The sequence below is a fragment of the Phoxinus phoxinus genome (assembly GCF_949152265.1).
Source record: "Phoxinus phoxinus genome assembly, chromosome: 2".
Classification (NCBI taxonomy): Eukaryota; Metazoa; Chordata; class Actinopteri; order Cypriniformes; family Leuciscidae; genus Phoxinus; species Phoxinus phoxinus.
This window is the reverse complement of record NC_136877.1, coordinates 27,803,061-27,830,390: the sequence shown is the minus strand read 5'-3', so window position 1 is coordinate 27,830,390 and position 27,330 is coordinate 27,803,061. Positions and strand designations below refer to the sequence as shown.

Sequence of the window (27,330 nt, the reverse complement as noted above, 5' to 3'; positions counted from 1 at the left end):
TCCGTATTTTTATAACTATGATAACGTAGTCCTAAGTAGGTCTGGCATATTTTTATACGGCTATGAACAAGCATGACTTTGGCCTATAGGTTTTTTCTTTTCCTTGTGTGAGCATTTCATTAGGCTAAGTGGAAAGCAAACGACATATTAGGCCTATAATTATTTGTCTGTTTATGTTGTTTGGTATTTATACTGTGAGTGATTTTAAAGGCTAGTTATAGAATAAAGTCCACTTGTAAGGTATCTAACGCTTTTGGGGCAATGACTCTGTCTCTGTCGTCCCAGTCATGGGGCACATGATGGGGCAATGTAAAGGGTTACATCAAAATGTTGCTGATACAGAGAATTCAGAAGTTAAACAATTGTGAAATAGTGAAATATCCAAACGATAATGCGTTTGAAATTATATAGGCTTTATCTGCACTGCTTCCCCAAACCTTACAGGCTACTGCTGAGGGTGCATTGCCGACTCACTCCTGATTTGGTAAAGCTTTGTGTGCCAGCGCCGTGACGTCATGTCCGCTGGGCTCAGCTCCCATTTGATGAGAGGACGGCACGTTCTTTTCAACCAAAGAGCAAGATGAAACTGGAGCGCGAGATGGTTATTAAATCTTAGAGAAGAAGCAAATAAAGAAGCTACAGAGACATTGAGAAATATTATTCATATTGTTTATTTAATTCTTATCAAGATTTCAGGAGGCAGTTAATTACACAATTAATACGTACGTGATACAAATTATTTACACATATAACAAACAGTAGGCTACCTGTAAACACAAAATAAAACTGTATTATCTTAATTTATCTCTTTTTCAGCTTTCAACATAGCTTTTATAGATAGATCTTCGCTGATGAGTAAATTCATTCGGTCGTATATCAGATAGAAGGCCATATTCATAGATATGCTCATATGCAATTTAACTAATACTTTTTCTCTGATTCGGCACAGTTCTGTGTTATTAAGTTCGCACTTGAACTTGTAAGGCAAAGTGTGTTAAGTTTGGTGGCTATATAGCTAGTCACACACTCTTTTCAGGTATAAAACAAAGAGATTCAAAAAGTAAAAATTCCACAATTTGGTAGGCTATATGGATACAGTCTGCAACTTAAATCTCGTTCATACCGTTTTAACTTTTCTAAACACGCGTGAATATGCCTACATGACAATTTGCAGCTTTCATGCAAAGGCCCCAATACCGCTTCATTCACATAAAGAAGTTATTGCAATATAAATAAGCAATTTAAACACCTTAGAAATCTACTCTCACATAAAAAGCAACACCGGTCATTGGATAAAGTTTTCCCCCCCTGTAATATAATCTATATAAATACATAACAAATATGAAGTCAACATTAAAACAGTATTTTAACATCTGTCATACAGTAAACAGCTGGTTTGCTTAATTTTTTTTTATTCGATAGTTGTGTGTTTTTATATAGGTTTATATTTATATAGCCTATTTGTTTATATTTCTGTGTGATGTGTTGTGGCGCTTATCCTGGCTTTTGTCAAGAGTGCGCATAAGCGAAATCATTGTCAGTGCTACACATTTATAGGCAGCATTATAATGATTAAAACATACTTTGCTACAAAAGATGATTATATTGCTCTTTTATAAAAACTATGCCATTTAAGACGCTGCGGTACATTTGTTTATTTATTTAGCGCACTAGTTGAAATGTTTTGACCAGGCTATGTTATTTCGTAGCTATTATATGTTAGGCTTACCAGATAACCTACAATGTAATGCACTGTTAAAGAAGTTCTCGCGTGTTTTTGCGATTTTTTTTTTCTCCCACCCCCAATTTAGGCCTACTCTTTAAATGAACCAGGCTGAGACGGTGAACTTATTTACAAGAAGAACAGTTTTTTTTTCTTCTTTTTTTGAAAATTCCTGCTGAGATTGCGACGATTGCTGCGTCCATTTTGTATCAAACATCAAACCAAATGATACGACAAACGTGAAAATAAAACAAATCTAATGCATTTGATATCACAGTTGCCTGGATGCAGAAGAAGACTCTTTGGACTTAAGCAAGGTTTTCGCATTTTCCCCACATAACTAATAAATGTATAAACGAGCGTTGCGCTAATAGTGGAAAACGCTTGGTTCTGGTGACAGCATGACAAAGAAGAGCGATAGAAACACTTGTTTCTCAAGAGAGCCACTCTGCCCAAGTGCAAAAAACGGCTCCTAGCCTATTTTTGAAATAATTTGACCATTATTTCATAAGAGAATTGTATTCAATAAATGTATTTTGACATAATTCGATATAGCCTCTATTTAACGTCATTAATGCTGGTATATTTATTAACTGGCCCTTTTATTCTTTTGAATTATTGCATTGTAAATATAACCTCGCGCACCCCTCCCCCTCCCATTCCACCCCACCCCACCCATCATCTCCACCCCTCCCCGCTTTCTCTGTCTCAGTCACTGTCTGATTTGTCTTCCTTTGACGTGGTGCTGTGGTTGTACAGTCCCTGCGCCATCAGGTGTATTGCCAGACCGTTCTTGGGGCCGCTGGCTTTTTTGATTTTGGCCCGCTTATTCTGAAACCAGATTTTGATCTGAGATTCATTGAGGCCCAGTTCCTGCGCCAGACCCTGCCGTCGCTGCTCGGTCAGGTAGCGGTTGTTCTGGAACTCGGCTTTGAGTCTCTGGAGCTGCTCCGCCGTGAAGGCCGTGCGTGGTCGTTTGTCCTCCTTACTTGCGCTTTTCTTCTTTGGTTTACGAGATCTGGGACCTGCGTGTGGGGATGAAATAACATACAGTTTTTAGAGTGAAGCACAAATTGCATAACAGGACCAAAATATGCTAATCTGTTTTATTTTCATGCAGGGTCTGGAGAGAGGGGGCTGTAAACATGTTCAACGAAGTGTTGTAATTTATGAATCTGTTTTACGTAGGCTTTATTTATTTATTTTGCGTCACATTAGGGTGTGAGCAGTATGGATCTCTCTCTCTCTCCCTCTCTCTCTCTCTCTCTCGCTCTCGCTCTCCCTGTCTCTCTCCCTCTTTCTCTGAGTGGAGGCCATTAATAGGTAATGCGGGAAACCTCAGAGATGAAGCAGAATTTTGATGAGGGATTCGCGCCTTGCTCCATATTGGACATTTCTTAGTTTAAAAAAAGAAGCCTTTTTAGACATCGAAATGGAATGAGTGGTCAAATGGCGATCATACTTAAAAATGAACATTCGACATCATAACTGGTTATGACTGGTGTAAGTCTATATCACTCTAAGAAAATAAACACAACATAAAATTAGCGCAACGCTCCGAGTGCAGTTAGATAATAATTGAATGAATATTTTAATGTAAACAAAAATTGCGCGAGAAGCTGACGTGAAAGTAGCCTACAATTTATAGCCTACGCGAAAATAAAAATGAAAGACTGACGCGACAAGGTAGCCTATTATTCAACAGCAGTAGGCCTATAGGCTAAACAGTCTAGTTGCTTTCCTTGAACGAAAATAAAAGGATAGACCTATACAAATGGTAGACTTGTATGTAACACACTCTCTCGTAAATACGATCAATCAGCACTCCAATCTTTCATTTAAGCTGAATCTTTCATTTAAGCTGTAACGGAAATATTAAATTTATGATATCTCAAACAACAACAAAATCGACGGACCAGGCTAAATGACAAACTCTTGATCGAGTTTGCTCTACGTTGAATTAGCATTCAGTAGCTATGCACATAATGGTTTCTTCTGTTTTGAAATGGTAGCAATAGGCCTACAGTTAGTTAAATATTCAAGTTACGAAATACTTTGCTGCGCACAAACACTCATGAACAACTGCTAACTCGGAATAGTTAATGCAAGGCCTGCTCCATTGTCAAAAATATGCTAATGAAATCTCAACAAAGACGGAAGGCTTACAGGGCAAAACCTTTGACAAAACCAAAAACCTGTATGTAGGCTACAGCCATTCAGCGTTAAAAATGTATTTCTGTCATATTTTATTTAGGCTACTTTAGTCTACTTATATTTAATTAAAGGTAAATCAACCTTGACACATTCTATTTCTCATCTCTTCCTTAAAACGATACCAAAACTATTAGCCTACAACATTATCAATCCCAAAGCAAACGGTATGGAATTAAAATTGAAATACAATTAAATGAATAATAGCCTAACTCTAAAATAAGTATAATCGAATTTGCGAAAATTTAGTTAACTTCCTTTATAGCCTACTTTTCTGAACGTTTATGACGATCTTAAGCCTGTTTTGATGGACCTTTGTCGTTTTACTTAAGCAAGAGATAAACCCCATCGTAATGTTTCCGTATAGCCTATACATGTTCAGAAATATGAAAGATATGAGATTTTATTTATTACGATATGTTTAGTGATTTTGAATTTTCACAAATTTGGCGGTTTATATTTCAGCTTTTTCGGGTTTGTTTTAGAATTGCAGTGGCCCTCTAAAATTGGGATACGTGATTAAAATAGAAAACAGTTGGATAGATTAGAACTTGTAGAACTTTCGATAAATTTAACAGATTTCCCGGCACATGGTAGCCCATAAGAAAATAAAGTGAAATGTACCTGACGATGGCCTGTCCGAGTAGCGTGTGCAGTAAACCCAAGCGGGCCACAGCATAGACTGACTAGGGTGTCCGTTTGAATTGCTCTGTGAACTATCCGATTCTGAGCCCAGGCACTGATCCACATTCTCCCCGCGGGGCTTCAGGGGCTCTTCGCTCTCTATCTCAGCCTTCTTTCCTCCGCTGCTCGTATGCGTTGTGGAAGTTCCCTCTGCTGGAACAGTACTTCCCACCTGTCCCGTGCTAGGACCCGTAGGGTTGTGATTCTCTCGAGCGCCGTGATTGCCCTCATCGCGAGTGATGTTCGCTTCTTTCTTACGGCCAAAGTCCGGCCGCAGGATGTTGTCGATGAAGAAGTTTGTGATTCTGTGCGGGAGCTGCAGGTTCCCAGGAGCTTGCAGAAGGGGTCGAATGGCACTGTTGGACTCGTCCGCTGCTCCTCGCTGTTCCGCGTCTCTTGCGCTCTGCTCATTCTCATCCATGCTGAGACACACTTTCCACGTTCTGTCCTTAACCCTTTATCGCTCTCCCGCACTCAGGCAGTCGCAACCCGCTCCGCGGGCGACTCCGTCCACTTTGTTCACTTCAGCAAAATTTCAAAACTGAGCAAGAAAGTCTGTCAGTGTGTTTTAGCGACAATAAAAAGCCTTTGCGCACCGTGGTCACAAAGGAAAAACATAGTTACGCCTTCCAGTCACGGAATGTTCTCGGTTTAAGATTGATGAACCGTAACTTTCCAGTTTGGTGCTATTTGTTTTGTGCGCAATGCAACTATCGAGGCTCCAGTGGCTACTCTGAGAAGTGGGGCTCCTAACTGCTCGTGAAATACTTTCACTCCGGATTTTTGTTCTTATTTTTAATACGAGCCCCCAGTGACGTTACACTCCGGTATCCAAGACACGTGCCTTCAACCAATAGAATAGTCTAGAGTTAGTCACATGGCCCTGATTCGCGAGTAACAGACAACACTCATTCTTGCACTTTTAAAGACACAGTGCTTCACCGAAATACAAATTCAGACCGTGCCAAAAACACAGCCTGCATACTGAACACGGACTTCACAATTTTCCCCTCTTAATCGTAGAGGTTTACTTGTAGCGTAATTATTTCTGCTATGCATATAGCATATCATTATTCAGATTTGGTCGTCAGCTCGCTATCCGAACGCAATCACGAGACCGCAGATTTTAAAATCAAATTTTTTTTAGATAAATATTTGTGTAGGCTACTGTTGAGTACTGCTATGTTTTTCAGCAGGGGAAGTATTTTATTGTATCATTATATCGCAGTTTTGACTAACTAATAATTGGTAATGGCCTTACACAGAATGCGTCAAACCAATAGGCCTAGTGGATAAATCGTTTCCGCAATGGAGTGCTTGCTGTTTCCAAACCATTACAGTTTTCTTCGTGTATGATGCAGACATTTTAAAGAGCAGTGTGAAAAATTCCATTTTCCTCAATATTTAGAATGTTAGCCTAGACTACAATTCATATGCTGTACAGCGATAAAGATTTTCGCAACGGAACGGAAACACGCAGAGGGATCTTCATCTGTCGATACGACTCGTGTAGTCCATATTTTTAGTTTAATTAATGATTTCATGCTCATTTCTTTGGACAGATGCATTTGGCTCTTGAAACATAACTGGGTATTTCAAAGAATATCAGCATAGTCACGCCAAAAAAATTAATTGTAGAACAACTTTCACTCGCTCATAAGCCTTAACCCTATAGGCACCGTGGCAACGCTGGAACCAGCAGATACGGTTCCTGTCCCGCGCTCTCCAGGTACCACAGCAAATCCATTCATCGTTCACATCTTTGTGATACAGATGCATTTTATCACACAACCTCGAGTCGTTATGTCTATAATGAAGGTCGCCTGAGGAGCATTTTTGACTACATTGACTGACTGTAGCCTACTATGTAGCACATCGAAATCAACAATAGCAACGACTTGGTTATAGATTTGAGCTCTTAACCATTTGTAAAGACATCACCTTGTTGGAGCTGCCAGTATGGTTAATCTAGCTTCTCCCAGTGAGAAGAGGTTTCTCAAAAGGCCTTCTGTGATTGCATTTCTCATTATGAAGTGTCTCTGGCGAGCCAAGACCATGCAATCCCTTTTCAAATTGGTGCACATTATCTGCCTAACCACGTCTTTTTAATGCCACTAACAAGGCATATCTTATTTCCTATTTGCAAAATTGTTTCCGTTAAAACGAAATATTATAGCATAGATAATATATCTTTCATTGTGGTTTCACTGACTAGGACTGCATCAAATATTGTTGGAGGGACTAAACTGTGTGGCAAAAAATATTGTTTAGTCATGTTTTTATATTGGTTACATTCCTATTGATGATATTGTTGCTTGATGAAGATCCCCCGACAACCACCATTTGAATAGTCCATAACGGTACAATAGCCACTGGCCTGTTGTACACCTGCTCTTCTCAAGTGTGGAATGGACACTGATCAAATCTAAGGGTCTTCAATGATGCTTTGGTTTTAGGGGCATTCTTCTACAACGATATTTAATCACCCGCAAGAAATTCACCGTCGACTTCATGCGCGGACTGGGTAAAAGACAATAGGCTAGACTCTAGAGCAATTGACAGATCGCAAGCGCCGTGGCCTGCCCTCTATCCCTCTCTATTTTGCCACAGACAAGACTGAAACACTCGCCCTGGTTTGGGCGAGAATTGCAGTTTACACAATTTTTTTTTTTTTTTTTTTGCGCATAGAAAAAAATAATTAGCCTATTCGACAAGCATATCACAACAGTAGCCTATAACAGCCAGCACTAATTAAAATATAACAACAATGCAACCGATCATTATTGTGCTATTAGGGATTCTATAAGAGAACCATCCACGTGTTCTCCTTTACCCTCTATACTTCTGCTGCTTAATAATCTATACTGTAGGGTATGTATCTTGTGATTTCATTCATCCAATATGAGGCGCCCCCTCCCATTGCAACAAAACGCAGGTTAAGCGATGCACATATCTTTAGTAAGCTCTACTTTTACTGTTGTACAGCAAAATAATAATAAACCTAAAGTGCAGTCCAAAGTGCATATTTGATAAATCCTAAATAATCAACTTTTATGCTGGATTATAGGCTATATCATCACATGATTTAATATGCCGTTTCAAGCAGGCCCGTCTGTACAGATCTTTCATATCACGTTAATTTGACACTATATCGGCTATTTTGAGGACCAGTTCTTTATATGACAGCCTTAACTGCACTGGCACCACTACTCAAACCCTGTGCACAGGATTAAGGCCATACGTTGATGTTTTTATTTGCCGTCATCAGCCTTTCCGTCTTTTGTGTTGACTGTGTAGCCTTCACGTGCGCTTCATGTCTATATGTTGTTCTCCAGAATGCATAGTCTACCCTGAGGGATATTTCATTATACTTATTCATCAAAGATTTTGGTGAGCTTTTGCATTTCACCGCGCCATGATGCCCAGACAAAATAGTTTGGTCTGGTTGTCAATTCTAGCTCTTCTTGAGCACTTCAAGGAAATTGAATTTTCACACAAGAATATATTTCTAAAGAATTTCATTGGATTTGCAACTAAGAAATGTTCAAACAGTGGGACAGCAAGACTTCTTAAATGATCTTAAAGAAAATGTTAAGAGCATAGGGTAGGCTATAGGTGGTGTCAATTAGGTTGAATCACGTTCAGTCTTTTTTGTAGCCTAAGAGAATCTCGCTGACATTTTCTTGACTGTGGTTAACTAATAGGCCTACCTTGATTTAAAAATTGTTTAGAAATGTATTTATTTTTATATATATTGTTAGAAGCAACCTTTGGTGATATTATGGAGAGAGGATTCAAAGAGTCGTGTTTTCAGCGTTATATTTGATCACAGTAGCCTCCTATTATTTATTTATTTATATAGATTCCATGTATAGACGTACGACAAGGTTTCCCTATTTCGCTTAACATAGACGAAACAACGTCCATATCATAATTAAAGTTGGCCACATCGGGTTAACAGAACAAATGTCTAAATATTAATAAATAAATATTTATTTAGTTATGAAAAATGAATGTTATTTATTTGAGATATTTTCATGTTTGTAAGATATGCTTTTTTAATGTAAAAAAATGGCACCAACTGGTGTCCCATAGGAAAATGTTGAAGTGCCGTTTGCTCTCGCAAAGACCGATGCTTTCAGTGTCGAAAGAAGCCAATATAAAGTCCGAAATATGATGGATGGAGTCAGCGTATAGAGTTTTATTTGAATAGATGTTTTATAGCCTATAGACTACCAGTTTGTTTTGGAAATGGTCAGTGTTTGTCCCTCGGTGCGTTGTCTTTGGGCTCTCTTGAGCTTTAACGCACAGTAGCCTATAGCTTATACCACTGGTTCAGTCAATACAATAGGTGCTGACGCGCTGACTCGATTTGTGAATGGACGCGCTGGTGTGTGTGTGTGCGTGTGCGAGTCTTGGTGATCATAGAGCTTGCAGCCTGATATAAAGGATAACGCACACCCCTTAACTCTCTCACTCTCTCGCTGTCTTGCTCTCAAAAGACACACAAACACTCGCTGTCTTGCTCTCAAAAGACACACAAACACTCATACTAACACGGTCAGTCAAAGCACGCCTGCGATATGAGTCCTGACACCATGCAGGGCAGGATCCAGCCAACCACCAGTCTGGGATCTGCAATGACACGATGACAGTTGTTTTCAATGTTACACATACATTTCTTTTATTCCCAAAGATTTGTAAAAGGTCATTATTCGAATAATGTTTGAAAAAATCTCCATACCTGAAAAATGCGACTTAAGTGATTGCGCCAAAAAATCATTTGGTTGGCTTTACCTATCCATAATTTGGTCCAATGCCAAAGAGCGAAACCAATACTTCTGTGGGTATTGGGTAAAATAAATACATGACTGATGCTTCTTGTTTTAAATCCAGATTCCTCCATCAAAGCCAGGAAACTGTCGGGGTCCGGATCCTAGCAGAGTGGACACTTTGAAAACGCCGGGAGGATAGAGTTGATAGGTTTTAATGCTTTTAATTCTAAAGCGTCTGATCGTCCTGGCGTAAATAAGTCTCCTTTCAGTCGACACAGTCTTGCTGTCCCTGACCCACCGTGCATGTGGCGTCCTCCACAAACCTAATTAAGGCTCTTTAGATGGGATCAAGTTAATTGAATGCTGCTCCCATCTTGAGACCCTTTTTGGAGAAAATGGCTTCATTGACAGTCAAAGCTTTAGCCTTGTATCTCTCTCCACTTATCCCACCTTGAAGATTTCAGTGAATTGGAAAGACAAAACTGTTTTACGTGCTTGAGTAGACCCTTTTTTTTCAACTAACTTTAAAAATCATTAATGATGCTTAAAATATTTTCAGACACGTTTAACGTCGGTTGGCTTTTCGAATGGAAGAGAGTACCACAGGTGCATTTTCACTTTCACAAATACCAAGCGTTTTTCTCCGTGAAAACTCGCATTTAGAGCGCCTCTCAGACATGTCAGCCCACATTATAATTCATTAAACGCTTTTTTTCCCTTCAAATTAGTTTGCACCCAGAAAGTTTTAAAATGGTCTACACTATTACGAAAGTCTTGTTGATCGTTATAAATATATAATTTCTGCACGTTTGATCTGGAATCATAAGTTGTATTTAGATTGTAGGCTATGTATGTGTGTGTGTGTGTATATATATATATATATATATATATATATATATATATATATATATATATATTGTGTGTGTGTGTGTGTGTGTGTGTATATATATATATATATATATATATATTGTATACGTATATTATGCATTGACAACACTGACATCCGTAAATAAATTATATATCCATGCATAAACTATCGTCTTTATTCCATGTTCATTTCGTGCCATTAAAATGTTGTTACATTTTTGTACTTTCTGGAAGTGTTAATCAAACGTCTGTTATTTAGGCTACAGTATTTTTCTTTTCATCTTTTACTAAGACGAAGTTAGCATGTTTGTAAATAGGCCTACTGACGTTTTAGTTTACTAAGTAATCTGAGTTTTATTGAAGTTATTTAGTTAGAGGTGATACAAGATTAAATATTTTAGTTTTTTATAACAATGATTTTAAAATTGTACTTCCTTAAAATTATTATAAAAAAATATATATATAATTTAAATTGAAACGTCTCATGATAAACATGACTGAATGGTTGATTACAAAAACATTAATCCTGGCTTAATTCTCCATTTCTTTTAAGATAATTTGTATATGCCAGCTTAACAATGTGATACAAGAATTCGTTAAAACGTGTGCCATTTAATGTTCTCATTTCCAATTAATTTGAAAATAACAACATTTTCTAATACAAATATTATCAGAATAGCCCTATGCCGTTTTAAGAAATTCGCTTATGCGTTAGTGTTTGTAAAATAACGGGTAACAACAATTCTTAGAAGTTTTTTATTTTTAATAATTTCTCTTAAAATACACGCCATCAAGTTAATACATAGACCTATAGGCTAAGCTATAGGCTTTGATTGCTTTGCATAGGATTCGCCCGGTCTACTGACAAATAATATTTAAAGCACAGTGCATAGTTCTGTTGAAAAAAAGCAAATATGCTAAAAAGATGAAAATAATATTTTGCGAATATTGTAAAAAAAAAAAAAAGCATATGCGCAGTGGATGTAAATTGAATAAGAGTAAAGGTGTATATAGACCCTTCACCTGCTGGTAAATCTTTCTTGTGACAATTACTAAACACCACGTGGTGGCTATACACGTCAGGGTTACGGGTTTTTTAAGCAGCATGAGAGGAGGGAGCGGGTATGGCTATACGAACATAACCCATAAAACAATAAGCGAATACTTTAGCGCTTAGTCCGCGTGCTATAGGTTACCTTTTCCGATGTCTGAACACCCTGGGTGGGTCACAGTATGCTATCATGGTTTCTTCGCGGGAGTTTAGATGTTTCGAATTCCATTGGCACCTGTTTCACGCGCTTTTGATTGTTTACGACCCTCGCGACAAGTGTGTCGCGTGACGTGCGCAATAATCACTTGTCTCTAAACACTTTGCCCACTTCCACTTCACTGTGCACTTGTTGCTTTACTCACTTTAGCGTGTCACTCATTTTTTTAAGTAATTAGAATGCTACTACATAACGAGCACGGTGCACCTATAGCTCAGTCTGTCAACAGTAGGCTAAGAGGTCATATGTTGGTGAATTAATATCTATCGGAAATTTTAACTATCAAAGAAAAAGGGGTCTGTATAAAGAAAAGCAATATGAAAGTCTTACGGGTCAAAAAATAATATGGCAGTTGTATCTAATTGTCATTGTGGACTTGCTTTTTACTTGCATATGAGGACACAAAATAGGCTGGGATATTCTTTGTGTGTGGCATCACTAATATCTTCAGATTCAGCATGTATATATAGAGAAGAGGCTTATTCCATGTGTGGCGTGCCCCACCTTTAACCTAACCCCTAAGATATTTATTTTGACCACAGCTGAGAAGAGAGGGCTTCCTGAAACAAGGCCTTTTACCAGTTGCCAATCATGGTAAGGCATAGAGATATGAGGTCAAATGTCTCAGAAAGTTTCTTTGCATCACGTTTAAAGGTTTGAATGCAGAATATAATTCTACCTCGTATATTTTTAATGTAGCTTTGGTCTTTTTTTTTTGTACCCCAGTGTCCCTTCCAGTGCCCCTCTGGGAAAGCTGGAGTCCTCTTTTGTGCGTCTGTACTCGACCGGAACCTGCTCCGTCCACAGCTGCTCTCCTGCTTTGTGATGAGGAATGTGTCATTTCACCATCTTTCACACACTAATCTATTTATCTTCACTTCCCTGTTTTTGCACTTTCTGTATTCTTCATTCAATTTTAAAATATTCCAGTACATAAGCTGTCTATCCCTCTTTGTGCTTTGAATTCACAAATTTGACAGTGCTTTTCAAAGAAAAATTCAAAGAATAAATGTGTGCACAATGTTTGGAAGAAAAATCTAATAATTTTAGTCATCATAGGCTATTTGAATTCGACTTGTAATAAACTAATAATATATTAATGTATTTATTTTCTTTCTTTAATATATTTATATAAATAATGTATTCATAATTCTCTTCATAATTGTGGCATTTTGGTTACATAATTTTTCATTATTCACAATAGTGTTGTGAACAGTTAATAGCTGACTAAATCCAGAGATGCATATTGAAAGGAGCCCCTGCAAAATATTCTGGTAAAATGCCTAAATATAAAAACTCTGGCATCAAATCAGATAATTTATCTAAAAGTAACATTGCAGAATGTCACGAGAAGGCCACCGACCTCAGGGTAAATGTTTGTCTTTTACATGATTCTTTCATGAAAAATATACAATTTTAAATAAAAGCAGTATTTTGAAGAAAGCCAAAGAAATGTTATTATTTCAGTCCTAGTGTGTAGGAAAATGGCAATTAACTGATTTTTGATTTCTCCCTTTCTCCAGGATGAGTAGCAGCACAGACAGCTGATTTCTGAAAAGGTAGAATATTATTGGAAATGTGTCAATCAGATTTTTTAAATAACAGTATAGATACAGGTGAAGCAATTATAACAATTTTTTTTTCATCTTTATCATTATCAGTTAGACGATGTAAAAAATATATTTAAAAAACCAACCCCTGAATAACATGTTTTTTTGTGGCACAGGCCTACTGTTAGAGTGTGTCTTCATGTGCTTGATTAGGTTGTAATAGTGGCAGGTCTAACGGCAGTCAACAGACAGTTAATCCCAGACCGTAAAGCCATGTGTATTTCATTTGCACTGTAAAGGATTTGTGCGGATCAGTCGCTTCATGTGTCACCACCTGATATTTACTTTTCTGACTGCAGCCGTCACAGAACTGTGAAATTCATTCTACTGCACTCAAGAGGGAAGTATGTTTGATTTTCATTTGTACAATGCTTGAAGAATATCAGTTTTAATCTTCATTTTTTGACATTGTTAATATAAAGTGCCTTGGAAATAAATGACTGGCCTAATCGTCATCCCGCACCCCCTTCATACACCTGCAGATCACTTGTAGTATGTTTCGTCCAAAGATAAAAAAAATATAATAATAATTCAAACCCCTTTGGCATTAGATGTCTGAATCCAAAATGAGATTGTAACCAAATGTCAGGGAAGGTGGTTATGCTGTTATAATGACAGTTGAACCCTTTTTGTTGATTATTGTTACATTCATAAATCCTGTGACCTTGACCCTCCTTAATGAAAAGCACTTTTGCCACCACCTTAACTACAAGAGAACTTGTCTTGTGATCGAGCATGGAATCCATAAACCAATTAGAACAGGCAGGGCTGAATCAGATTGACTGAGGCGAATGGAAGTCCTGGTCAGTTGTGAGGAGAGAGACATGTTTAAATGCCAGACTGGCATTTGAATGGCATCGCGGGCAATTTGGACTGAAATGGTGCTCTGTTTTTTTGTGTTTTTTTTTTTTGCACCCCCCTGTAATACCGTCGCTGGTCTGTGTCCCATTAGGTCTAATTCTACAATTCATTATCTTGCTACCCTCGAAGATTGTGTGAGACTGCGTTGAGACACTGAGCGAGAGATATTGAGTGAGAGAATGGAGAGAGATTGTCATTGTGGCTTAATATGCACAGTGTCAATCCTTAGATTCAGTGACAGTGTTGACCGGGGCAGAAAGTATTCCACAGCCTGGCAGTCCAATTTAAGATAATTTTGTTAGTTGAAAAATGTGGCGATTAGCCTGTTTTTGTCTAATTGTGCACGTTTCTATATGGCTGCATTATATCTTTCCAGGTGCAAGACCTCAGTCTTCTTTTTCATTAATTTATTCTATCTTCTCTCTCCCTCCCTCTCTTTCTTTTTTTATCCCTCCACTCCCCTTCATCTCTCCTCCACTTCCCTATCCTCTTGTAGTTCAGTCAGAAGCCAAAGAAATGTCAGGGGTGAGTTCAATAAGTCTGGGTAATTGCGATTCTGTCTTCTCGTCCGTTCGACTGAATCATCTTCCATTAGAGGAGTGGTGGGGGGGCCCTTACCCAGGGCCAAAGAGCAATCTAAATCCTCAACGCCTGTTAAAACCTCTGCAAGTCATCTCCATACAAACACGTGGAAAATCCACCAACATGCACAAACATTTCTTTTTGTTATTTTGTTGTTCTTTATCTTTTGCTTGTACCTGGTATAAATAAACTTTTACAAGCAGATTTAAAAATTGTGACAATCTTCCAGAGCAAACTGAGGTTAAGTGTTAGGCTGCAGGGCACAATAATGTCATATGAGAAACATATTTTTAATGTTATCTTTTTATTGCTTTATAGTTTTAATTACCCTGCCCATTCATAACCACAACACTTTCACCAGCAGCAATAGGCTACTGTATTGTTGAGTCCAATTCTGGTGCAACTAAACAATTTGTTGTATTCTTTTATGTCTTTATTGTTGCTAGTTTTGTGTTCAATAACCACCAGGAATTATATAAATGTACTTTAAATATCGCTAAAAGCTATTTTCTGAAGAAATATTCTCACATCTTCAGTGGTCCAGAATCACTTTTGAAACATCTGGCTTTTGTATTAGATGTGAAGGGACATCTCATATAACCAATGACATGCCTGTCACTGTTGAAGAAGGACTAGGCGCAGGCAGTCTTCCCGCAACCAGGAGGGGTTCCTCTTTAATGAAAAATGTACAATACTGCCATCTGCTGACGTTAACTTGAACCAATATAATGAAAGTGTTCATTGAGACGCATACAAATGTCAATTTACCCAGTGATGGACTGGCCATCCGTCCGAGATGCTGGCCTCCAGCATTCCTGACACCCTGCTGACGATAAAGCTGCTTGGAGAATTGATGGATGGATGATAAATATCAAGTATGTGAAAGACACAATGCAACACTTTTTTTTCACTTATATTGGGCAACTTATTTTTTATTGTACAATTTGTAATGTATTAAGATTTACATTAATTTTAGCCTCCGGTTGTATTAGATAAGGTCTAACTGTGTTTGAAAAGGTAAAGAAGATATGTATTTGTTTCTTTAATGTGGCAATGTTTAAATTAGAACCTTGTCAGATGATAGGCCTGTCTTTACTTACAACAATTATAAGATTTGTCATGTAGGCTATTAATCTCTTATTTTATTGCCAATGTGTGAACAGCTTGTGATGAAATTAAAAAAATGAATGAGACCTTCCTTGACTTCCATGGTTGTCTACGCCTGTAGACTGATTTACTGTACTGTAATGTCTATGTTTTATGCAAAGAAGAGGGATTCATTTAACTAGTCTCACAGCCAGATCTATATATATATATATATTATTAGTGCTGTCAATCGAATTCAAAGCTATCAATTCTTTTAACATTAGGCTTCAAAAAATATAACAACTTTTAGTTTAAGTGAACTTCAAACAATTCTCACATAAACCCATAATAAATGTCATATTTACCTGTCTAACAGGCAGGACATATAGGCTACAGAAATTTAATAAAGTTATGCAGTCTGCACTGCATTGCTTATAAATTAAATATAGACTAATCCTTATTAAAGCTACAAAAGTTATTTTTAGTCAAGAGCAGTGAGTAATTTTCTGTTACCTTTGTTTGATTAACTTTACTGACAGACAGAATCAGTTTAAGATCTGACGCTGCTGACAGAGAATCTCAAGTGTGTCTCATTCTCTTTAAGATCCTCCTGGTTCTGGTCATTTAAAGGGATAGTTCACCCAAAAATTAAAATTAGCCCATGATTTACTCACCCTCAAGCCATCAGGTGTATATGACATTCTTCTTTCAAACGATTTCAGAGTTTAAAAAAATTCCTAACTCTTCCAAGGTTTATAATGGCAGTGAATGGCCGTTTATGTTTTGATTAAAGTGCATCTATCCATGATGAAAGTGCTACACGCGGCTCTGGAGTGGTTAATAAAGGCCTTCTGAAGTGAAGTGATGTGTTTGTGTAATAAAAATATAAACAACTAGCTTCCGGCACGTACACATCGATTTATGACGAAAGAGTGACACTTGACATGACATTGATGCAGAAGCACAGAGGATAGAGCAAAACAAAACACCAGTCACAAATTAGAATGCCAAAATTAGATTTTTTTTTTTTTTAAGAGAAATGTCGGAGGAGCTTGAGTTTGTTGCCCTGTTTGTTTGAACCACGTGAGGCGTCAAAGCTTATGCTACTCCTACATCATACATCAAGTGTTAAGGCCATTGCACACTGAGTCCGAAATTTTTGTATGCGTTTTTTCGTATTCGTGATTCGGTGGCTCTGAATTGTCAAAGCACCATTCAAACACCATTCAAACTGCTTGTTACGGATGCGAAAAACGCAGAAAATCGAACCCGTTTCGATTTTTTTTATGACGGACGAAAGTTTCGGAGGCAGTGTGCAAGCGTGATTGACATAACGTGAGGTCGTATTTATTTTTTAAAGTGCGAAAATTTCGGATGCGAATTTCGGACTCAGTGTGCAATGGCCTTTAGGCCTACTCTTTTGGCGAAAGTCGACTTGTGTAGGCATATCTTTATTAACCCCGTTGAGCACTTTTATGATGTATGGATGCACTTTGATGGACTTGCATACATAAACGGCCACTCACTGCCATTATAAAGCTTGGAAGAGCCTGGACATTTTTTTTATATAACTCTGATTGTATTGTCTGAAAGAAGAATGTCATACACAAACAATGTCTTGATGGTAAATCATGGGGTAGCCTAAGTTTCATTTTTGGGTTAACTATCCCTTTAAGACGTTTAAGACGTTTAAGTAATTTAAGACTGCTCGACAAAACGGACATTTTGGCATAATTGTAATTGTTTGTTCAAGCGCGAAAGAGAATTCGATTATGGCGCGCTTCTCTCTCTCTCTCTCTCTCTCTCTCTCTCTCTCTCTCTCTCTCTCTCTCTCTCTCTCTCTCTGTGTGTGTGTGTGTGTGTGTGTGTGTGTGTGTGTGTGTGTGTGTGTGTGTGTGTGTGTGTGTGTGTGTGTGTTACATAATCAGGACATTCAGAGACAGCAGGTTATCTTTTGTCTTGTCGCGCTTGAATGGTTTAAAAGCATTTGCATGAAGGACAGCGTGATAATATGATGTAATGCTAGCCAAAGGATGGGCCCTTCGTGAAGGGATTGTTCACCTTCGTTTGGAAAGCCCCTACAAATAATGCCCCTTGAAGTGTGCAAAAGGGCCGTTTGGAATTTGTATATAATTATTAATAGGCCTATATATTGCATCTATCACTTTAACTTCTAAGCGAAGAACGAAAAACAACTTCGCCGTGAGTAGGCCTATATCCACCTTATTTTTTTAGGTAAGATTGGGCGTGGCTTTTTAAAAATAATTGTAATGTCTGGCTTCCTGTTATTTTTAGCTGTCCAACACAGCTCGTTAATGCTGCTTGATATGCTGCTTGATTTAACCTGATATTTTACCATAGTCTATTATTAAACACGTTGGTTTGTAGCGCAAACATTTTTACAATTTACTGCACTTTGATATATTCTTCTCGTTATTTCCCTATAGTGGCTTATAAATCGAGGTTTGCACATTCACAGAAAACACCTTACTTCCATGTTGAAAAATAAGGTGGATATCAGGCCATTTAATCACATTCAGTTTCAGCCTCGTATTTGTGCACAAGTGCGCGTACGAGCTATAATAACCTGTCTGTGCAGTTCACTTAACGGCCACCAGTGTCGCTAATAACAAGGGGGGTTCCTGAATTCTACATAGCCCCTTTGAAATTTTCAAAAGGATATTTTATGTTTGGGAAGAAAGGGTGTAGCCTATGTGCAATATGTCTAAAAGTTAAGGCCCGTTAACATCAAGGACGATAAACATAAAGATATGGGCCTAATTCTAAAAATCGTTCTCAATATAAAAAAATAGCAGTTCACACAACAGCTATAATGATAATAACAGAACAGAGAAACGATATCGTTGGATTCACTTTCAGAACAATTTTATCCAGTTGATAAACGATAAAAACATTGACTGCCAATCATAATCCATCCTGCTGTAATGACTTCGAGCATTTAGAGTGACGCGCTTAGAATAAACAGAACGATATCGTCCGCTGGTGTGGACGCTAATGTAGAAGGCCTACTATATCTAGCTATCGTTATTGGTGTAAACGGGGCTTTAGCCGATACATAAATCCTTGTTATTGTTGTTTATCTGTTTTTTTTGTTTTTTTTTTTTGCCATGAGATTATAAATAAAGGATAAAAAATAGTAATGAGGGGGTAGGGGAGATCAGTTCAGATGACTTCCTCTTGGTCCAGACAAAAGGGAAGAGAATGAAGGCAGTGAGATAGTGGAGGGAGAAGGATTTTTTTAGAGAAAACATGTTAATCAGTTTGAAACTTTGAAAGTATATATGGAAACATAACATTTTTATTTAAAATATATACTTATTATTCTGGTGTAAATACCCAATTAGATTGACCAAGCTACAATAATTTCAGTAATATTTCACATATACAAATGTGTTGAAAACTGCTTGTTTCTCTATCAGCTTATCTGCTCAGTGGTGTGAGGAACAAGGCAAAAATCAACATTTAATGCACTTAAAAGTTATTGCGTAACTTTAGCTTGACTTTTTGCAACCTAGATATTTTGAAGGTGAAATGATGAATAGGTTATACAATTTAACTTAAACCCAAACCACCGTTTATGACTCAAAATATATAGGCCTACATAATAATGTTTCATTTTAACATTTAATATTACAAACTCCTGCCTGTAATCTAGTTGAATTAATATTATTGGGCAGAAGAGCTCAATGTAACCAGGTTAACAACTCAATGACGGAACATTACAATACAATTTGACATTGTATTAATGAATAGAAAGCTTTTTTTTTTTTTTATAAGAAGCACACATGTCTCAAGAGTAAATGACTAGTTCAAAGACTGTTGTACAACACACAATTTTATTGAATTTCATTCATCAATGAAACTAAAACATAATGAACCAAAGTGTTAAAGACACATGCACTCACTCCTAGAAACACAAAATTGTATTTCTCTCCCCCCTTTAAATAAAGCTTTCATTCAGTTTTACATCTCTCATTCCCTGAAGCAGAGAGGTTCAGACAGAGCCTGTTACTCCTGAGAGCAACGTTTATCATGGTTTTAAAACATTTCCCTCATGTTCTTCTTCTAACATTCCCAAAATACAGCACAAAGCATTTTGCTTAAAATTCTTTTTCTCCAACGTACTACTGCTAGCAAAGACAAAGAAAAACATGATGATGTTGTTTTTTCTTTTCAGAACAGTGGAAATGGTCATTGGTATCATTTGCAAGATTATCTTTTGTGCATGACTTTTAAAAATGAGTTTGCGGTCATACTACACCTTCACATATACGCAAGAACAATTTATTTATTGCTGGTTTGTTGCTATACTGCATAAGAGTCGTCTGGGGTATCTTAACATTGTAAAAAGTAATAAATATGAAAGAATACCAGGCTCAAAGTAACTGATTGCACTTAATTTGCTGAGATCCCCAAACCTACACACTAGCCCGGTGATACCTCTCATATTAGCTATAGAAGCCGCTACAGGTGATGAGCAATACACAATAAATGAAGTACAAAGAAAAATAAAAATTACTGTACTGGAGAACAAGTGACAAAAGCACTTAATTATATAATACAAAGGCAATCACAGATTGCAAACCTTTGAGGCCTTCCAACCTTTAAATGGACTGCATTACACCATTTCAAATTATTCTATGAGTTTACATTAATACAAATAGGCATCCTTGACGGTTTAACTTATGTTTGACTTTTAATTCAAGGTGCAACCTCATTTCTCGATAACTAATATTTCTAGTTTTACTTTTGGTCTGCGTTAGCAACAAAGTATGACAATAATATGATAAATTCAGTCAATATACTACACTAACCAGCCTGCACAAAAGTGATTGGCAATCAAACCTCTCTGAGACTCATAATAATACTCACTCACAATGCTGCAAGTTTTTTTTTTTTTTCTCTCAAAATTAAGCTACAACAAATCCTATATAGACAGTACACAGACCTCTTTGGATATTTTGCACAGTCTTGAATTTTTTTCCCTTTGATTTCTCTTTCGGTTCTCCAGCACAAAGTAAAACACCAAAAAAAATGTGCACTTCCACACCACCTTTTTTTCCCCTAGTCTTAGACATAGGACCAGCACACACACTCATTTGTATACACAAAGTTTCACCAAGCTATGATTTTGTACAGTCCTATATTGGCAGTCCAGCAACCTGGTAATAAGGAGACTGATGTTACCAGTAACACTACTGCAAGGAACTGTAACAATGACGACGCTGATGGTAGTAATGAATGCCAGGGGTGTTCGAATGTGCTGTTCATGGCACACCGGGCCATCTCAGACCAACCCGCTCTTGTTTTCTTGTATCATTATAAAGAGGAGCAAAATTAAGAGCAGAAGTTACGCTTGGACAGAAACCAGGGACACCCAATATAGTCTCAGTTTGCACGCCCTCTTTTTTGGCACTCTTCGTAGCTCATTTCATGACCTCTGTCACCCGCTTAGTCATTATGAGGCTTCTCTGTCGAGCCCTGTGGAAAAACAGATTGTCCGTTAGTAAAGAAAATACAGTGTTTGCATTGCCAAATAAAACAGCTTGATTTGCATTATGTCCCTAATTCCCTTAGAATATAGGGCATAAACTATACTAGAGTGCAATACATGCAGCAATTGAATTAATATAGTTAAATATTGGAAGTCAGTTAAGCAATTCAAAATTGTTGTCACAAAGCTGAACCTGGTCCAGTTAAAGCCCACTTGGCCCCTCAAAATTGTTGTTACTATAATTAGTATGCACTATATATGACAAACACAAATTATACAAGGCTTGTGTGGATGGGGGAGTCCTGTAAAATATGATAGCCTCTCATAGGTCAACACTCTCTCACATGCCTCACCCATGGGCAGCTGGCTAGTCTCCCAAGAAGAGCTATCTCTACGAAAACTAAAGATTGCTATATTTAAACATCCAAACTAGAGGTGTGCACGAATAGCTGATCTGTAATTATTATTTGAAAAATAAAAATACTATTTGAATTTTGCAACATATGTTGCTTTGCTGGCCGTAAATGCAGTGAAATCCTCAAGCAAACTAAAACTCGCAGTTTTTACTAAATGCACTGGGCGGCGCTCTGGAGCGTGTAAACAAGTTGAATGTATTTGATCACAGAATGTCGTCTGCCTCTAGGGGCAGCCAAGTTTGGAATTACTTTGATCAAAATAACTATGGATCAACATGTTGTGTGGAAACATAATGTCGGGTGAAACAGAGTTATCATGCATATCAACACCATGAAATCCAAACACCAGTCAATGAGGAAAGACAGATGTCCATCACTGCATTCACGACAGGTAGGCCTAAGCGCAGCTGTACCCCGAGTGATCCGAGAACTTATCTGATCATAGCGAAATTATCTCGAGACATATCCTTCCCTAAAGGTCTCGTCAAGGGAGACCGGTTTAAAAACACAACACACAAAGCGCTGTAAGAAACTTGGCCGTAGCACACCGTGTACATGCAACATCTGTCGACGGAAAGTATTTTCTCTGCACCTGGCCTTATCAGACTGAGGAGCCAACTTGAACCTAGTATATTGATATTCTTTTTTTCCTCAACATGAACATGTGAAACAAACATGATAACAATATGCCGACTCGAGTGTATATGTACGTTCTGCACGATAACTGGCGCAGTTGGTATTATTAGCGTTTTTCATGTTCGCTCTACCTCATCTTAAATGCTTTTGTTTTGTATACACACACGATTTAAATATTTTCAACTAAAAGATAAAATGTAAGCTTGTTGTGTATATTTGCTAATCAGAAGCTGGTTCAGAAATGGTGACAAACCTAATGATTAAAAACATTTACGTTTTTCTCGTATATCAAAACAGTGTATAGTGTAAATAGTTTAATGGTAATCAATGTTTTACTTCAAATCTTCACAAATGTTTCAGTGGTCTGTTAGTACTAATACATACAAATTTTGATTGGTAAGAGTTATATTTAGAAATAGTCAGTTGAAGACATCGCTTTCAAATAGATTCACAGAGGTCCTGGTTTAGTATATTCAGGTACATCTTGTATGGGAAGTCCATTGAATCTCTCAACTGGCCATTTCATAAAGAAAGTTGAGAAAAATACTAGAGCACTAATCCCAATTGGTCAAGCAAAATCCGCTGGTGCCAACCCGAAAACAAAAAAACACCAAGTAACAACATGTAGAATGCACCACTTGGAGCCAGTAAAGCACTTTGACCATTAGCATGAAAAACAAGGAGCGTAATCTGCTTTCACGCCCTTATTGAGAAAGAACGAGGTTATGTCAGCAAGACAAAGAGGCACAGCTGACTAAAAAGGCTTGGATGGGATGGCACAAACATGCCTCAGACTACAATCAGCAACTAATTAAGATGTCCAGGCATGAAGTTTCAGCCAAGGCACGAGATAGTGAGGGTGTCAACAGCACTGGAAACTTAAACTCATCACTCTAAAGGAATGTACTTGATAGATTTTTACACATTTAACCTTACACATTACTAATTAATTTAGGAGTGTTGTAAGAGAATGAAGTAGAGTCTAAATACATAGGTTTTCCAGAGGTCAGATACATTTTCAAATCAAACTTCTTTTTTTGGTTATCTAACACAACATCTATACAAGTAACAAGGAAAACTGCCTACCCCACTTTTCAGCTAACTCATGGGTCCACAAAGAAGTCCCATTTGGATAAAGTTCTGACCTTCATCAAATACAGTAACTAAAGATAGTTTGCCATTGTGCTGCCTTTTATAAATTAAAACCTTGGATCCCAACTACAGTTGGAATCAGTTTGTGAAATCACAGACGTCTTTTGTTAATGACTCTCTCAAACGTTGTTTACCAAACTAATCCGGTCTGAATAATGCTTAATGTAGTATGTTAAATTGTAAATATTTAAATTGTTGTGTGTAATAACCTGGGTCTGAGTCTGGTTTGGTTCCTAAATCATTCAAGTTTGTTATTATGAGAAGAACTAGACTAAGCATTTACACTGAGTGCTGTGAATAGCTGAACCATTCCAGGATACAGAGTTTCACTTTTGCTTATGTGGGTGTGCGCCATTTTAAGTTTAATTTCTGAACCACTGGCCAAGTGCAAAGAAATCCAGGAAACTAAAGACAATACTTGAGTAATTTAACAGAGTTACTGTATAGGAATTATTTCATGGAATATGAAAGACAGGGGGGGGGGGGAAGGGTTGAAGCAGAAAATATGAGAAAATGTTTCTCACCATAGCTAGCTGTCGGCCGATATTTCCTACGGTCACTCCACCAGAGAAGAATATACAAGGCAGCCACGAACGTACATACAAGAAGTCTGGAGACGTATACCTGAGAAACAAATAATAAAGCTCTGAAACAACTAGCTAATAACCTTTAAAAACTGTTAAATCCAAGCTATTGGGAAAAAAATTACATTCAGACCAAAACACTTCAAAAATATAATATCTGATGACTGACCATGTTCTACAACTGCAGATCTAAATATGGAAGCAAGCAAGTCTGTAACTCAGCCGTTACTTGGTAATAGATGACACAATGTTTTCCACAGCATGTGTGTCAGTCATAACTTACTGGTAGATGCCATTGTAGACCAGCAGCTGAGCAATGAGAGTGGCTAGAAGAGCAGTGGTCAGCCCTAAACCAAAGCCACTCCTGGAACGGTCAAACGTCCACCACAGGCCCAGAGACAGGGCAGCCAGAGTTAATGAAAGCTGCACATTATTGGCAAAGTCCAGTTTCTGTGAGGTACTTTGACTTAAGGAAATAATTCATTAGTTCTAGTTGAGCACTTTCCTTGGATAAATGTTAACAAATGTTTTGAGACTTCATGTGATGGTAATTAAGGTGCTCGCTGGTATTTGAAGAAATCTGTTATCTTGGTGTAAGTACAGTAATACATATATTTTTTACTTAAGACTGGAATACAGTACACCACTTTTTGTTGTGTGTGTGTGTGAAGGGGGAGGGTGTTGTTGTGTTCAGAATGAAACGAATGTGATCATCAGCTGTTTAGTGTATGATGTCAGGTTTTTCCTCATTCACAATTTATATTGTCGGCAGGTGTATGATGCAGAGTGTTTTAAAATCAGATTTTAAAAGTGGTGTGGTAAATTCCAACCTTAAAACACAAAATCTCAAAAACAGTTTAAAAGTTTTCATTTTCCACAATGGCTACAATTTCATGAGGGGCATTGGTAAGGATACAGCACTGGCGTGATTGATGCCCACAAAAACAGCAATGCAGCGCATCACACTTGCCCACTCCCGTTTAAACTTGTGTGGCTCTCCGAGATGGCGATCCAAACAGGGGTACAACAGACCAACCACAGCTGCGGAAAGAGAAAACGTAGTGCTTTAAATAACACTGTGTTATGTAACACACTTTTCAAAACAATGTGAGGAAGAGAGAAAAAAATTAATCACATTTTATTATTCTGAATCTAATTTTAAAGTTAATTATGTTTAAATTAAATTTGTTTGACCAAATGTTTAATAAATAAATAGACGACATTAGTTTTAGACATACATTGAGTCATATTAAGTGTGAGTTCACAAAAACTACTACTGAAAAGGATGTAGACTGTGTATGTGTCCACATCACCACTGAGTGGACTGTGAAGAATGCAGGAGGCGGAGTCGCTATTCATTTATGTTGCACACGACTTCCGTGTTTCTCTTCTCGGCTAAGTGGCATGTTCGGCGTAACAGCCAATGGCGTGCCTCCCTCGCAGCTCACCCGTTTTGAGCGCAGCCAATGAAAAAGCGGCACCCCAAGAATGAACCCGAATGCCCGGCTGTTTCCAGGGCAGTACTTACCGATAGCGACAAAACCCAATGTCAACAAAACTGCTCTCAGCCACTAGTATATGGACTCTTACGTAATGTAAACACGATATCAAAAGGCCCACAGCAAGCAGACCGTGTTTGTCTTATCGACACATACAAAACAGTGTATTCGAGCCCTACCGTTACTGACTTACCAGCAGCAGTGCCGCAGCAGACGGGAATCCACCAGGCGGAAGAAAACAGCGTGTCCAGCACTTCTTCTGGGAACAATGTAACGTTTCTCTGGATCTGTAGCAAGTTTAACACCAAGGCGAGAACTACTCCAACGATAAACAATACAAGCCCCCGTCGAATTAAATTAGCGGACTGGAGGCTGTGCAGAGAGCCGTATGCGTGGCTCAGCACTGAGGTTATGATGGACATCATTTCACCCGTTTTACAAACAATCCAGCTGGCACTTGACAGGTCCTTCGTCTTTACACTGGTTGAACAGGAGCAGCTCCAACAGTGTTCCTCTAACGTTAGTCTTGGCATTTGGCACTGCGAGAATCAAAAACGTTATGCATGAGAAAAAGACGCTCACACAAACGTTGTAATAATGTTGAAAGCCAATCTGTTGCGCTACAAATACTAAACGTCTTAAAGACAAACTGTTCTAAGTGAGTTAATGGATAGGCTATGAAAACCCACCTTGATCCTTAGGCAGTATCCTCGTCTGCAACGCGACTGTGCCTTTTAAAACTATTTTGCAAACAAAGGATGGTTTCAGATGTGTTGTTTGGTCATCTCTTCACGAAACCCTGCTGCCTTTTTTCTTTCCACAGTAGACTACAATACTGCCGCACGCGCGCTTCCTCTGCAGAAAACAAGCGCGGTCATGTCTGGTGAGTCGCGCTGGCCAATCAGAGAACGGCGGGCCATATGACGCGAACGCACGCCACCTCCCTCTCACGGACACGCGTTGTTGATGTTCACGTCCCGTCAGCTGTTCGTTCGCTGGAATGTGTGTGGACATAGAGACAAAGAGTCGTGCAAAGTTTAAACTTCTGGATTACTAAATGGCTTTGATCTTACTTGGCCAAATCCTTTTCACTGAACAATACAGCACTGATTAGAGGTGTTCTTGTTTTTTAATTGTTAGGCTATGAGCCCCTAAACTCTGCAATGGGGAGGGAACGCAAAAGCATTGACTTATTATTTTCCCTCCTCAGATTTTTTTCCCCCACCACCAATTCCGTACTAGGCCTACATAATCACATCTTTGAGCTAAAACAAAACGGCGTGTTGGGGAAATAAAGTTGTAGCTACAGGCTAATCTTTTTAGCGGAGCGACAAGAAAGCATTATGTGAATCTGAACACTTCTTGAGAACGAACAGGCCCTGCGAGCGGTGTGTTGGTTATAAGTGACAGCGTGCATTACGTGATGCGAGTGTTGGACAGTGGCCATGAGACTGAAAGGAGGGAATCGGGTCATGATGCTCAGTGGGCTGTTCCCCCATAGTAAATAAGCTTGTGTACACATAGTACATTTATTGATTCAGAACAGAGCAGAGTTCAAACTCTCACCTGAGTGGAACTACTCACTAGATAGATGGGTCAGATGTTTGCCCTTTGTCAAGAGCGACCGTCAACAACTAAATTCTCGAAGTGGCTTATCGTTCATGCGAGGACATGTGATTGCATAACTTTGCTAACATGGTCCCAAAAACCGAAAAGCCAACGTTACTGACATGTGGTTAGCATTGCAGTTGTATCTGCATTTCATTTGTGTCTGCCTTGTTATTCAAGCTCAAACAGTAGGCCTATGTCTGTCCTTCACCCAGAAACATGTCTCAAGTGCTAATGGCTGGTGCTGAAGATC

At 38.2% G+C, this 27,330-nt stretch overlaps 2 protein-coding genes and 1 long non-coding RNA gene across 10 annotated transcripts in view; 1 reads left to right on the top strand and 2 right to left on the bottom strand.

Annotated features, from left to right (window-relative positions):
- Window positions 1-15,752, top strand: part of LOC306985206 — a 39,897-nt gene extending 24,145 nt beyond the window's left edge. For 4 of the 8 annotated variants that reach the window (XR_013794764.1, XR_013794766.1, XR_013794768.1 and 1 more), the window contains exons 4-5: window positions 12,255-13,087; window positions 13,438-15,752. This is a non-coding gene — a long non-coding RNA (uncharacterized lncRNA). Of the gene's footprint in view, window positions 1-12,070; window positions 12,123-12,254; window positions 13,088-13,377 lie in introns of all 8 variants that reach the window. The other 4 variants (XR_013794765.1, XR_013794767.1, XR_013794771.1 and 1 more) reach the window with 2 other exon arrangements.
- Window positions 2,432-5,838, bottom strand: en2a (engrailed homeobox 2a; the record flags this gene model as incomplete). Its single annotated transcript, XM_079587174.1, has 2 exons — window positions 4,559-5,838; window positions 2,432-2,748 (listed from the first exon to the last, which is right to left on the bottom strand). The coding sequence occupies exons 1-2, from the start codon at window positions 5,037-5,039 to the stop codon at window positions 2,432-2,434; spliced, it is 798 nt and encodes a 265-aa protein (XP_079443300.1). The 5' UTR covers window positions 5,040-5,838.
- Window positions 15,753-19,470: 3,718 nt separating the features above from the next.
- On the bottom strand, window positions 19,471-26,499 carry insig1 (insulin induced gene 1). The gene is made up of 6 exons (XM_079605296.1): window positions 26,159-26,499; window positions 25,663-26,008; window positions 24,887-25,011; window positions 24,254-24,420; window positions 23,911-24,010; window positions 19,471-21,169 (listed from the first exon to the last, which is right to left on the bottom strand). The coding sequence occupies exons 2-6, from the start codon at window positions 26,000-26,002 to the stop codon at window positions 21,140-21,142; spliced, it is 762 nt and encodes a 253-aa protein (XP_079461422.1). The 5' UTR covers window positions 26,003-26,008; window positions 26,159-26,499; the 3' UTR covers window positions 19,471-21,139.
- Between the last annotated feature and the right edge of the window lie 831 nt (window positions 26,500-27,330).

Excerpts from the sequence above, each read along its gene's own strand:
- insig1 (XM_079605296.1), bottom strand. The coding sequence starts at position 26,002 with ATGCCAAGACTAACGTTAGAGGAACACTGTTGGAGCTGCTCCTGTTCA. Across the intron at positions 24,421-24,886 it reads GCATCAATCACGCCAGTGCT|AAACTGGACTTTGCCAATAA; the intron begins GTATCCTTACCA and ends AGTACCTCACAG. Across the intron at positions 24,011-24,253 it reads GTCTACAATGGCATCTACCA|GTATACGTCTCCAGACTTCT; the intron begins GTAAGTTATGAC and ends TTTGTTTCTCAG.